The sequence below is a fragment of the Abramis brama genome (assembly GCF_963993115.1).
Source record: "Abramis brama genome assembly, chromosome: 17".
Lineage (NCBI taxonomy): Eukaryota > Metazoa > Chordata > Actinopteri > Cypriniformes > Leuciscidae > Abramis > Abramis brama.
The window spans coordinates 22,988,013-23,002,292 of NC_139979.1; the positions used below are offsets into that span (position 1 = coordinate 22,988,013).

General features: G+C 39.4%; 1 protein-coding gene across 1 annotated transcript in view; it reads left to right on the forward strand.

Moving 5' to 3' along the window:
• Positions 1–1,135: 1,135 nt before the first annotated feature.
• jazf1b (JAZF zinc finger 1b) overlaps positions 1,136–14,280 on the forward strand; it is a 22,099-nt gene continuing 8,954 nt past the window's right edge. Inside the window, exon 1 of the mRNA XM_084088344.1 lies at positions 1,136–1,392. Coding sequence (XP_083944470.1) covers positions 1,274–1,392 — 119 coding nt within the window. The 5' untranslated portion in view covers positions 1,136–1,273. The remainder of the gene's footprint in view (positions 1,393–14,280) is intronic.

Below are 14,280 nucleotides of genomic sequence, written 5' to 3' on the forward strand. Positions count from 1 at the left end.
CCTATTATAATAAAGAGAACAATTATAGTTTTAAATGACATATGGGTCATTCTATGGAAATGTCCAAACAATATGTTAATTGAAGAATAACACCTTCTTGAGCCATCAATGTGGAAACATAAGTTTTTTATTAGAATTCCAAGCACCACAGAAGTGCTCGTCCCAACAGTCATGTACAGAGGGAAAATACTTTATTTTGAGGTCAAAAACAGGTTTTCCTACCATTTAAAATACAATAATGTATACACAACTATCAAATATATCATGTAAATGACATAAAAAACAAAATGCTGAATAAATATTATAAAAATTATAATGAAAGTGAGCGGTCCCCTGGAGTTGTGTCACTGGTGTTACTGTTAAACAAAAATCTCTTATTTTGAAATAAAAATCACACTGATGACATCACTTGACCAGTTTCCTGAATATCTATGAAGAAATGTCTATGGTAGATCCACTGTCTCTTTTCAGCTATCAGATATGTTCTCATTTATCTCATGATTTCATATGAAGCTTATAGTTGAACTCACTGGTATGACCTATTTCATTGTTAGGGAATTGTATATATAAACATTCTATCTATTTGTAACAAAACTAATACATAGGCCTGTGTGTGTGTGTGTGTGTGTGTGTGTGTGTGTGTGTGTGTGTGTGTGTGTGAAAATACCAAAAATCTTTGACCTTGTGGGACTTTTTTTTTGTTTTATCATGGGAAAATGCCTTATAAATCATACTAAGTGATGTTTTTTGAAAAACTAAAAATGCAGAACGTTTTCTGTGATGAGCAGGAAGAGTTTGGATAATTTGTGTATAAAAATCATTATGTCTATATGGAAAGTCTCCATAAAACATGGAAACCCAACGTGTGTGGGTAGGTATGATGTATTTGTATGATGCTATGCGTCCATCTATGTATGTATTTGTTATAAATCAAATGTGACAGGGAAGCACCTCATACCTCTGGAAAGTTGACCAAAGCCATAGTTATACCTTTATTTATAATAATACAATTTGATGTTTATACAAATTCTGAAGTGTCCAAGCACAAATTCTTATGTAGTAAGCAGGACTAGTGTGCAGTATTTCATATCAACAGGTATGACGTGTGTCAGTGGGCCCTCCTCTCCCTCTCCTGCTGCGTCGCGCGCTCTCGTCCTGCGTTGCTCCAGCTGCTGCTGCTGCTGTTGTCTGCCTGCCTGACGGTGTGTGCGTGCGTGTGTGCGATCTCCTTTCCGCTCGCACGGTGCTGCTGCTCTTCAATGTAGCAAAGACCATGACAGGCATCGCCGCCGCCTCCTTCTTCTCCAACATTTGCCAGTTCGGAGGCTGCGGACTGCACTTCGAGTCGCTGGCCGAGCTCATCGTGCACATCGAGGATAATCACATCGGTAAGTGCGCTCGCGGAAACGGAATCTGTGCCGCTGCAGCGCGCGCAGCAATGGCCGGCTCGCGCGCACCACAATCACACTGACTTCCTGCGTCGCAGCGGCGCTGTTGCTAGGTGTGGTGAAGCGATAAGACTTCACTGTGTTTTGCTCGATTTCGTGACGCTTATAGGTATCGATAGCACCAGTTCTGAACTCATTCGGGGTTCGTTAAGCCCCTTCAAAGTGACATGGTCTGAACGTGTAAACACAAGCGGTGGTATTGCAATGTGAATGTTATTTTCTGCGCAAGGCCCCCAGACACGGAGCTGCTGCTGAGATGTATCCATCTCACCCGCTCAGAGCACCTCATAAACACTAAACGCATGGATCATACGGATTGAAGTCCCCCAGAAGTGATTAAATACATGTTACTAATGCACCATCAGAGCTTCCTTAATATGCTAAATGTAACGGGTACATGTGTATGGTCATGATCCTTATGCGTCATAATAATGATGTGCAGTGATCTTGATGGACATACAAATGCATTAATAGGCAATAACATGAACACAATAGAAAGCAGTGGCATATCAGCATCAGATGACTGCGAGTTGGTGTTGAATCATGCCCAAATCAGTAGGCTATGTATTATGTTGTGTGTATTAATGGTGTATTACAGTGTCCTGTATGAAATATAACACTATGATGGCTTCAATTTCAGTGCTATAAGATCTCAGTTGTCTCGTCAACATTCCAGTGTCACACATTTTCTTAGAGTAAGTAATTGTGGCCTTACGGTTAAAATAATAAGTCACATTGTAAAATAAAAAATCATAATTATTAAAAATAAAGTTGGACAACATATTAATTGCTGCAATATATTTCAAAATGTTGAACTAATTAGATTGAATTGGGTTGAATGAATGATTCAATGACTTAGGGGCTGTTTACACGACTTTTTTTTTGCGTTTTGGCCATTCGTTTACAGGACAATGGCGTTTTAGGTGCCTGAAAACACAATCTTTTGAAAACGGGTTTCAAAGTGCAAGTTTTTGAAAACAGTCTCCGTGTGTACATCAAAAACGGGAATCTCTGAAAACGATGACGTCAGCACACGGCAGGGGGGCAGGGTTTCATATTATTTTGAAGTTTCCCCAGGCGCTGCCATTGGCTAGTGGACCATCACCTGCTGTTAGCATCCCATTGACTCCCATTCATTTTGGCGTCACTTTGACAGCGAATAACTTTACATCTGAGGCGTTTAAAGACTCCATTTGTCCATTATTTATTTCTAAAGAAACACGAAAATGTATAAAAGGCTCCATTACCTTGTATCTTACGTTATGGCCCCGTAGAAGCAGTTTTTGTAAAAATAGGCTAACGATTGCGTCATAACCACGCGACTCTCTGTCGCACAGTAGAGAAATTACCGTATGGACAGGAGGAGAAGCTCGCGCGCAATCGGGGGGACGTGGAGGCAAAATGACAAAGTAATTAATCAGAATACTTAGCAAAAGTTTCTCCTGCTCCTAGCTCATGGACACCTCCCACTCACGCTCTCCGCCTCTGCAAGTTTCGGAAGGGAATGATTCAGATTTATCTTGGCACAGCTACTAGAAGACAGACAGGTTGCTCACGTCACATCTACGTCGTCAAGCTCAGTTTGAGTCTGCGCAGTACGCTCAGCCATCAGGAAGTGAGTGCTTCTAATTGACTTCACTTGTCTCCGTTGAATCCAATGGGGTCGCTGTGTCCAGTTTATATACTGTCTATGGCACACGCGTATTACGTGTTCAGTCTATAGTTTTTCTTCGCCATCTAATGGCCTGGCAGCAGAATACAGCGTTTTTTAGTCGTTCTTTTAGTCGTTTTCGCGGATCGTTTTGACAATGATGTCGTCTGTACGTGGGAAACTCAAAGGAAAAACGTCTTTGTTTTAAGCATATCGCTGTCGTGTAAACTTACCCTTGCGCATTAAGACTTCACTTGTTTCATTACTGGATGTAGATGAATCAACGTTTTTGAACAATCTCTTGAATGCAAGATTCAAAGAGAAAAAAGAAAATGTAACGGTCACTTGTCGCCACCTACTGGTGTAACAATGTGATACAATCATTGAAGGCTAAGTTACTTAAACTTTAAACTTTTATCCCAGTACTTTTGTGATAATGTGAATGTTTGTAAGACAGAAATAATGATACTGTGTAGTTGAAAAGACTGTTTGTGAAGCCGTTTCATACCTATACATGACAACTGCTTTCTCTGGCTCAGAGGCAGTGTGAACACAGATTTGAATGTTCCAGTGTGATTTTTTCAAAGGTTTAATAGTAAGATCGTGTTGGTGTTTGAATCGAGATCGCAATTTTTTAACGATTATTCATGCAGCAAGTGCAGATCTCGGTCATAAGGTGGCCCTAGAGCCTATCAGGGTCTGATTTGTTGTCATTCAGGGGTCGCACTGGGGTCAGGAAGAGGTCCAGTAGAACAGATGTGTAGGGTCAAGGCCCTTTTATGGCCTGTATTGCTTTGCTGAATCAATATAGTGTTATGGTTATCTTAATGCAGAAATAGCTGTATAGATGTGTGCTTGTAAATGTGTGATAAATAAAATGGGTTCTTAAGGTTGTGCACAAAATCAAGAGTGCTCGCTGGTTTTCTGGGCTGTAAGATACACAGAAATAGAACGAAAGTAAACATGCAATGACTGAGGGCCTCTAAGTGACGTCTGAAAATGTAAGCATAGCATGAGATGGAATGCTGGTTTTCTTTGAGCACAGCTCAAAAAGGGTATTACATACCTGTCTGTCATTATCATTATGCTTTCTTGATATCTCTTTCATTTTTTTGTGATGTAGTCTCTATAGTGCTGATGAATGTCTCAGCCAAGGGTGCTGGATCTGGACTCTGCTGCTTATGTAATTTAACACCATTGAAATACCTGTCCAGTAGACTCTGGCAGGAGCCTGTATGGAGTGGATTTGTAAGGAGAAACCTGATTTCTAGAGACAAAGCCCCCCCCTTCTTCTTCTTCCCTGCTGACTTACATTCCCTGTTAGCTCAGCTGGTCTGTGAGAGGGGGATCAGGAGAACTGGTGGAAATCATCAGTCCAGTCAACCGTTTTAGCCTGAGGTGCTTTCTGCCATCAATACAGACTCTGCAGCTCAGAGACTCAACAGTTTAATGAATTTTGCCATGTGTGCATCACTCTTTGAAAGTTTAGTGTGCTAGCTCACAGAGTTTGTCAAATCAGAATTGACAATTCTTATTTTTTACGAAATATTGCATTGTTTATTATGAATGATTTAATCCGAAATCGCAATTCCCGCCAAAATCAAAGTCAAAATCAAGTCCTGCCCCACATTTGTTTTTGTTCGAGAAGCCATTTCACTTGGATATGTCACAATAGAGATGAAAAGACTGTTTCATGCTGACTTTAAAGTTGAAGTATTTGCAGAATTATGTGATCTAATGGTGCAAAATATACCAGTATCAGTTATAGATGTTAGAAATTAATTAAATTTTTCATTATCAGTCCATATTTGTATATTATTTGTATATGATATTTATATTATGTGTAATATTTATTAATTAATTTGATTATTTTATTCATTTTTATATTTATATTTTTATCATTAATACATTTAACTTTATTAAGATAAATTAGTATAGATTTTAATAATGGTGCATCCCTAACATGGTCTTTAATGTCTGATCTAAACTAGGCCTTCCTGTAGTTTGAAGTGTCAGATGCTAAAGGCATGGTTTCAAATTAGATATTTTACATGCAAGTAGGTCATAAAGATTGTACAGGAGATATAGTCAGGGAACATTTTGCATACTAAATCCTGCATATATAATCTTCAAAATCATCTGCAGTTGACCCAGTTCATGGGACACATTGAAATTGCACAATTTATATTCACCTTGCTATGTAATATTTTGAATTTCTCTACTTGGCCCGACCTATGTTAAGGTCCACGCAGCCTTTTTTTTTTCACTTTTTTTTTTTTCACTTTAAGTTCCTTTTCGTCCATGTTTTCTCCATCGACATTCTTGGAATTTATTCTCTAAATTGTTTTGTGTGTTGGTGGTTTGTTTTGTAATGAGGATGTTCTGTTGGATCATAAACGCGTTACTCTGGCTCCACTGTAGTTTAGTATGAAGTATATTGTGTTTGTTGTCATATCATTTGGTTTGCTTATGTCTGAAATCTTAATATAAAATGAAAAAAATATATTTACTTCATATATCGCTATTATTAGTAGTAGTAGAAAGTCTGTCACGACATGGTTGGTCTTGGTCATGATATGTCAACATGGTGGCTTCCATGAGTGGGCGACCAGCCTAAAAAAACCCCTGATTTTATAGAAAACAAATATGTCCTTATGTGAGTGAACTTAATTCTAATGACATTTCTCAAAAGTGTTGTTCATTCCTTTATGTGTAAAACGTTTTTTAAAGTCACCCTGTGATGAAAATTAAGCTTTTAATGTACAAATCCATAAGTCAGCATAAGACACCATTGCTGAGTATTTTCTCCTTTAAAGGATTAGTTCACCCCAAAATGAAAATTTCCTAATAATTTACTCACCCCAATGCCATCCAAGATATCCATGTCTTTCTTTCCTCAGTGGGAGAGAAATTATGTTTTTTGAGGAAAACATTTCTGGATTTTTATTCTAACAATGGACTTCATTGGTTACCATCGTTTTTAAGTCCAAATCAATGCAGTTTCAAAAGTCTTTGAAGTGTTTAAACGGGCTGTACGCGATCACAGCTGAAGAAGAGGTTGTTATCTAGCGAAACGATAGGTCATTTAAAAAAAATTGTTATAATTTATAGACTTTTTACCTTCAATAGTTTGGATTGAGCTGATAAACAAACGGACAGGGAACTACGTCATCACGCTGAAAGGTCACGCCGGCGCCGGCAATACTATTTGAACTACTATTATTACTATTACTACTACTATCATATTCATCAGAATGTTATTCATATACTATACATATTCATATTCACTGAATACTATTACTATATATATAATAGCAAACAATACTATTTGAACTAACCTCCTATGTACGGTCGCATTGTAAACAATGGGGCGGTACTTCTGCCGGCGCCGGCGTGACCTTTCAACGTGATGACGTAGTTACCTGTCCGTTTGTTGATCAGTTCAATCCGAACTATTGAAGGTAAAAAGTCTATAAATTATTTAAAAAAATTGAAAATGACCTATCGTTTCGCTAGATAACAACCTTTTCTTCAGCTGTGATCGCGTACAGCCCGTTTAAACACTTCAAAGACTTTTGAAACTGCATTGATTTGGACTTAAAAACGATGGTAACCAATGAAGTCCATTGTTAGAAGAAAAATCCAGAAATGTTTTCCTCAAAAAACATAATTTCTCTCCCACTGAGGAAAGAAAGACATGGATATCTTGAATGGCATTGGGGTGAGTAAATTATTAGGAAATTTTCATTTTGGGGTGAACTAATCCTTTAAACTGCAGTGAACCAAAGACAGACTTAAAAACGTGGTTTGAAATTGCTGGTGTTTCTCATGTCACAAACTACTTTGTAACCAATCACCTCAAGGTGTGATCATCAATGAGTGGATCTCTGAGCTGGTGCAAGTGAGTGGAGGCGGGGCTAATTTGCATATTCATAGAACCGCGTATAATAAGGGGCTGTTTACATGACACCGGGTAACTCAGGCAAGGGTGGAGAGTTACATTCAAGCTATTTTAAGGTATGAAGAATTTTTTCAAGGAAAAAACATTTAAATATGTCATTTTGGTGATTAAAGAGGAGTTTTAAGGGATAAAGTTATTTGACGGGGGACTTTAATTAGCAAATATTACTGTGTGCATCTTTAAATTCCGCTGTGGCTGATTTGCATTTTTGTGTTTGCTGTGGTATTACTTTGGCTGAATGTTTGAGGGCAGGCTTGTTTTACAAAGACACACAAAATGGAGGTCTAGTTGCCACAATTGCAACACAAAAGAGCACCTCTCCAACAAAATAAAGTGACCTAGAAAAACATTACCGCTCCACTCGGCACTCTTAAACCTGTCGTTCTGAAAACTTATAGCCTTAGCCTGCCTACCTTTGTTTAGCTTATTTTCACTGAAGGATTTATGTGCTAAGTTAAATTGCCCTGAGGACCATCATGTTTACATCTAAACTAAATGTGTCAACACACTGTGGTGCCCCATTCTCTGATGGGATGAGATGGAGGTCGATCAGCTCTAGGCAGCTGACCTGAGCTGAGCTTGTTTTAATGCCTCTTCTGCTCTCTGATCGCACGTCTCGCATGTGTCCGGGGTGTTAGTTGAAGGAGAGTGTGGCTAAAGTGACTTATTGCGCAGTAATGAGGCAATTAGTGTCCTATGAAACCCCTCCCTCACCCACAGCCCTGCTCCTGGCGAGGTGTGAAATCTGGCATGGCCCCACATAGGCCTGGAGCAAGCCTAATTACAAAGTGCGATGGTGGATTTTGGCCTCTCTTCCTTTTCATCTGGGGACCTGCTGCTAAAAACATTCTCTGTTTTAATTAACGCCCGGCTAAACAAAGCTCACATTCTAGCGGGTAAGGTGGGTTCATTGACAGGTGCTCTTGCATCCAGTAGGGGGCGATGGCACGCTAGCAGAGGAACTGCTTGGAAATTTGCGAGGTCGGGTGGAGAAATGTTGCCGATAGGCCTCATTGCTTACAGCAAATGAGCTTGTGAAGTTTTAAGGTTGTAATATTTTATCACCTTCGAATTTTCCTCTGTCTTCAAGCAGATTCTAGTTTGTGGTTGCCACGCTCTCTAGGGTTTGATTGTTATATTTTACGAAGGCAACGATGTAAATACGGGGAAAGAGAAGAAGGGGTGTGTGCTTAAACCTTTTACTGTTCGTATTTGTGAGTGTGGGTTTTGTAAGCAACGTGTCCTTTGAAAGATCCCTTCGAGACTCTCGCTGGATGTGACTTCAAATTGTGAATTTAAAACTGGCAGGCCATGGCCTCTGAGGGTTTCACATTAAAAGTGTTAATATGACGTTGAGATGATTTAGGAAGCTGAAAGGGTACAGCACTCAGAATAATTTTGACTACAGTGTTTAGCTAGCTTAAATCCTCCTGTTGATCGGAGACTATCATAAAAAATACAGTTTGCACCATATGCTGAAGCTCTTTTTTTAACATACAATGACTTAATCACAGTAAAAATGCCACCGTTTCTGAAACGTCTGGCTTTTAAAACTTTAGCTTCATCCTTGTTGGACAGAGGTCCAGTGTTTTTCTTTTTAGTAGCCTATCAATGAGATACTCTTATTTATTTGTATTTAAGATTTCAGTTGTGATTAACTAGTAACCCTGCCAAGGTCTTCTGCTTTCAAGATGTCAGCTCTAGGAGTGATCTCAGGTCTCTGAACAATGAACCTCTCTGAGGGGGCTCCTGGAATGGCCTACGTAAAAAAAAATAAAAAAAAAATCTCAACGGAAATAATAAATTTGAGCAGCGGTGACTGGTGCTCCCAGAGCTGCACCTGGTGAACCTAATTACCTCAAACCAACACCCCCTGTTCCCTCCCAGCCCTCCATCCAAACCCAGCGCAGGCCAGCTAATGACAGGAAGAGCTGATATTACCTGGATTAACCATGGCAGGGGGCTGCCGCTGATTTAGAACGTGTGTGTCTGTGTGTTTTGGATGTGTGTGTGTTGTGATCTTCACACGTACAAGACCACCCATGCTCAGAGGAGCAGCTAAATAATGCATCTTCTGATTCTGAATGACAACAGGTTACACAGCGGCAGCTGCTAGTGCGGTTTGGTCCGTTGGATGTAATCGACCATGATTTATCTTTCCACGTTTTTTTGAAGGTTATAATCATCCTATCTTAGTCACATAGGATGCAACCACTCTGCCTGTTATAAATATATAGAGAGTTTTTTTCTTTCCTAATGTGTCTGGTAGAGTAAAAAGAGGATTGTGGGTGGGAAAAAAGAGTGGAGAATACACTATTGACTAGGGTTGTGTCCGAAATTGCTCCCTATACCCTCATTCAATATTTCCTACATTACTCCACCAATATAGTTCACTTGAAGGAGTGAATGAAAATGAGTGAGTGAATTCGGACACTGAGTGCTCTGGAAGGTCTGCTGCTTTTGCATAATTTGTGCTTGCTGTTTAATAATCATTTGAAATTTAGCAAACTGGCAGCTCCAGTAGTAAGATGAAAAGATTTATCTTGAACTCTGTCATGGAAACTATGTATAAACATAGTAATAATCACTTAAATAGGAATTTTACCAGTATGATATTACGCTGTAGCCACATTGGATCAGCGGTATATAAAATGGATGGATGATTCAGCTGTAGGCGTCATCTTCTGGTCAGACGTGGGAATTCACTCCGCGCGTGACTCACAGTGCATTATGGGTATTCTCTAGCCATTGAGCGAACATCTGTTGTACACTTGTTATTGAGGTGCATTGTGGGATTGAATGAGTCAGGGTTCCCACGGGTCCTTGAAATCCTTGTAAGTTTGTGAATCTGAAAAAAAAAAAATGCAAGGCCCTGGAAAGTTTTTGAAAATGAACATACATAGATACAGGTCCTTGAAAGTTTTCTCGAAAAAAATCCATATTTATCCATCTGGTTCGCTAATGTTTTATTTCGCCAACACTTCATGGCCTATGCATACTAGCTTGCTTGATTTACTTTAGTTACGCGCATTTACGCGTTATGTTACGTGTTTCCCGCTTGAGGTACTTTGTGTTGTACGTTGCCATGACACTCACGCGTCGCGCACTCGAAACTACTTCTATGGTTCCTCAACGGTTCACAGACACACCGTGAAACATTGCAAAAATAGTCTGAAACCGCAGAAACGTGATGCCTGGAAAATGCTAATTTCAAGATATCTGGCTCACCAAAGAAGATTACAAAGAATGGTCCCGTATTTAAAGGTAAAATTATGTATTTTACATAGACCCACACATTAATTTGCGGGTGATTGCATGTTAGCGTCTTTGTTTCCATAGCGACGGAGTCTAGAGAACATGCGCAACAATGTGTCTTACAAGGTAACACGATGTAACCTTCCTCTCACTTAAGTCCTTGAATTTTAGGGTATTGGACTTGGAAAGTCCTTGAAAGGTTCTTGAATTTGAAGTTAACCAAGGTGTGGGAACCCTGATGAGTGCACTCGATTACGTCCACTATGGTTTCGGACACCACTATAAATGGCTGTTCCCTCAAATAGTGCCCCATTTAAGGGTATAGGGGGCAATTTCGGACACAGCGAATCAGCGATCTCCAGCTGGCCCGAAAAATGCAGCCAGTGCAAGATTACACAGACACAAATTCACACAATTAGCCTAGACAATGAATGCCAAGAGTTTCTGAAAATAGTGCCAAGAGTGTGAAATTGAATCTCGCATGTGTTTTCACTTTAAATGAATTAAACCACACTACGTATGCATGATAGATTGGTACCTTGTCATGTATCTGCTGATATTGGGGATTTTTAAATGTTTCGTTCAGCGTTGGACATTTAATTGTGCATTCTTATTATTTTTACATTTAGGTTAATTTTGCTGTCACCAAATGCTCACTTAAAGTTAATCTTTAAAACACTAATTTAATAAAAAAAATTGAATGTAATTTTTAGCAAATCTCAAAATGAAAATTAATTTTACTACTGTAAATTATGATTTTTATTTATTTGTTTTTTAATTAGTCATTTTTAATTGTTTAGACAAAGTAAAATAGAATTTTAATATTGTCTGTAATCAGCCAGAAAATTATAGGTTTATTATCAATAAATCACACTGCTTGTCATAATTAAACCTCATAAGCTCAAAACTCAAATAATCTTATTGCTGATAATATGCTTCTTTTTATATATATATATATATAGTTGACAGATGTGTTTTTAATGGCCAGTGTATCTAGAGAGTAGGGTGACCAATGGCCGATTTAATACTGATATACTGTATATAATGCAGATATGTAATACAACTTAATGATGACAAATGAGATGTGTAAAATAAGTATTCAGCAATTTTGTTTACAATTAAAGGGATGAATGAATTCAAAAATGAATATTCTGTCATAATTTTCATCCCTGTTGTTCCAAACCGGTTTGACTTTTTTTCTTCGGGTAACAAAAAAAAAATAGGCCTTTATTTTTTTATATGTCCGATACAATAGAAGTCTTCTTTCTTGTTCCACAGAAGAAACAGGTTTGGAATGACATGAGGGTAAAATCAGTAAATTATGACAGAATTTTAATTTTGGGTGAACTATCCCTTTAAATTCACTACTGTAAGCAAATGCTTATCTGTGAACAAGGTTGTCAGTTGATTTTGAAACTCATACAAGTTGGAACTAAGACTGTTAGAGATTAGCAGATGATGCAGATAATTGTTAGCCTAATTGGCCAAACAGTCTGTTGATCAACCTCTGAAAGTGTTCCTGGTCTTGAGCTATAGTGAAATAATGTGTATGTGTGTGTGAGAGAGAGACCACCATGGTAGACCACCTGTTTGTGTACTTGTGGACCACCTCTCCCTGTAATGGGGTTCTGGTAGGCAGCAGCTCTGGGGCCCCTTAGTGACTTCAGGCCCTGAGGAACCTTGGCAATCCTATGTGTGATTTACGGAGTGTGTGTGCGGATTGATCCATGTGTGTGTGACTATATGCAGCTCTTCTTGTTTCTCTTCTGGGGCTTTTTCCCTGCACGGGTCACATGCACACGTACAAAACTCCTTTATCTTGGCATAGGAACAGCGCGGTGCCTAATGATTTGTGTGTGTGTGTGTGGAAGAAAGTTGTGGGGTCTTTCTCACAGTAGTTAAATCAATGCTAATGAAACACTTTAGCTGAGGTGCGGGCCGAGCTGAAAGCTTTAAACAATGAACCGAGACGGAACGACACACCTACATCCTACCTGCTCTACAAAAACTCCAGCGTTCAGATGCCGACCGAAACCAACCCCACACTGGCAATGCCATCGTCTGTGCTGTACTGTGAAGCATCATGTTTTTGGACAGTTCGCAATGTATGAATTGTTATGCATTGTATCAGTATGTTATTAATTGACCCAATTCTCAATCTCATGAAAAAAAAAAAAACATTTTACAAGGTGATGATTTAGTTTTGATTTATAATTTTTTTTAGGGAAGAAAAGGGGGCATAAAGAGAATATAAATGTATGTACAAAAACATATGAATACAAATTTGAAAATATTATATATATATATATGCATATTTTGCAATAAACTAAAAGTTAACCAAATGAGTAGTCGTATATTTCACCATTTTTAGTTCATTATGCTGTTCGCAATGCTTCATGGGATTGTAGTTCTTTCACTCACTAAAGCCGTTTAAGAGTCTTGTCTTTTTCTGAATTTAAAAAATCGTTTTGCTTAAAATCAAAGTGTTATGATTCACCTTGTAGCTGATTGACATGGTTCGTGGCTTTTATCTTTTTAAGAAAGATGTTTTAAAATCCCTATATGGGAAAAATGAATGGAAAAAGTGGGCGGGCGCTTGCGCTGTGTTGCTGTGATGTCATGTGAGTGACAGGTTTTCCCGCCCTCGCGCCAGTAAATACGTCATTAGAGATGTCGCTGCGAGTGGGAGGGGAAGTTGTCTTGAATACAGATTAAGAGGGCACATAACTGAACAGACAAATCGAATTTTCGTGCCCAACATTTGTGGTGTTGTGAGTGTTACCGAACCTTTACCCACCATTTCTTTAAAACTTAAAATACAGTAGGCTAGCATAACAACCAGGTGGCAGCGTCTGTGCCTGCGTAATTATGAGGTGGCAGGGCAGAGCCACGGAGTGTGTGATGCCACGCTGGCCGGAATCGCAGGTCTCACACGCCGGGGTGCCGCGTGGTTTCGAAGAGCTGAGACAAAATATGTTTCGGGTTAAACGGGGCAGAAAGAAATGTGTTTACTCACAGCAGAAGAATAAAAAGAGGCATTGAGACGCATCACGGGGGGTGTACAGGCGAGGCTCATTAGATGAAACCGTGTTTTGGCAGTGCCTGTGTTAATGGTGTTGGAGAATGCCCTGAGAGACAGGCATCTGAAAAACATTACCCTGGCAGAGCCGCTGGTATGCGGGCACCGCCGACCACAGAAGGGACGTTAAGCGGATTTTTGCTCTAGTAGGCAATGGAACGCAGTTCAGAGACGTTTTAGCTGGGTTGTGTTCGAATGGAATCTTAAAATATCGACAAGCGAGTGTGCTAACTTAACCTAGAATTTTTAAAGAAAGAATTTTAAAATATACACATTCGCCACAAGGTGGCAGCGTAGTCCACAGTGGAGCATCAGGGGCGCTTCGTGAGAGCATTGACCACATAATCAGAGGCCGTTTTGACAGAACAGACCCAAAACAGATATCATCGTTTTTGAAGTCGACTCTTTAATATTCATAACTAAAAACAAGACAAAAATCTGTCTTTGCCATGTGGGCATTTGGATCCAGTTGGAGGTTGATCTGGGTGGCCCTGGAGTGCAGAAAATAAGCACATCTGGGAGGAATGGCAGGCAGAGAGCTCGTTGAGTGTGGTGTGACACTAACCAAATGGCTGTCTCAAGTTTTACCAAACAGCTAATGGATACGCTCTCCATTGCCCAGTCCAGTCTCTCTCTCATGCAGACGCTCTGGGAAGTGCTGATTTATTCCGCCGCTAAGCAGAGTTTAATGAAAAAAACTTGATTAATGGAGTTAATTGCCATCTGCAAGTGATTGTGGACGTGTTGTGTGGCAGAATCTAGGATTGAGTTTGAAAGTCAATGACTTTAACTATAAAGTGAGTAATAGCTTCATTCTGGCAATGACACGCAAGCTTCCATAAACTCACTGACTCTGATGCCACAAAATGTCTAAATGTGGGTGAGT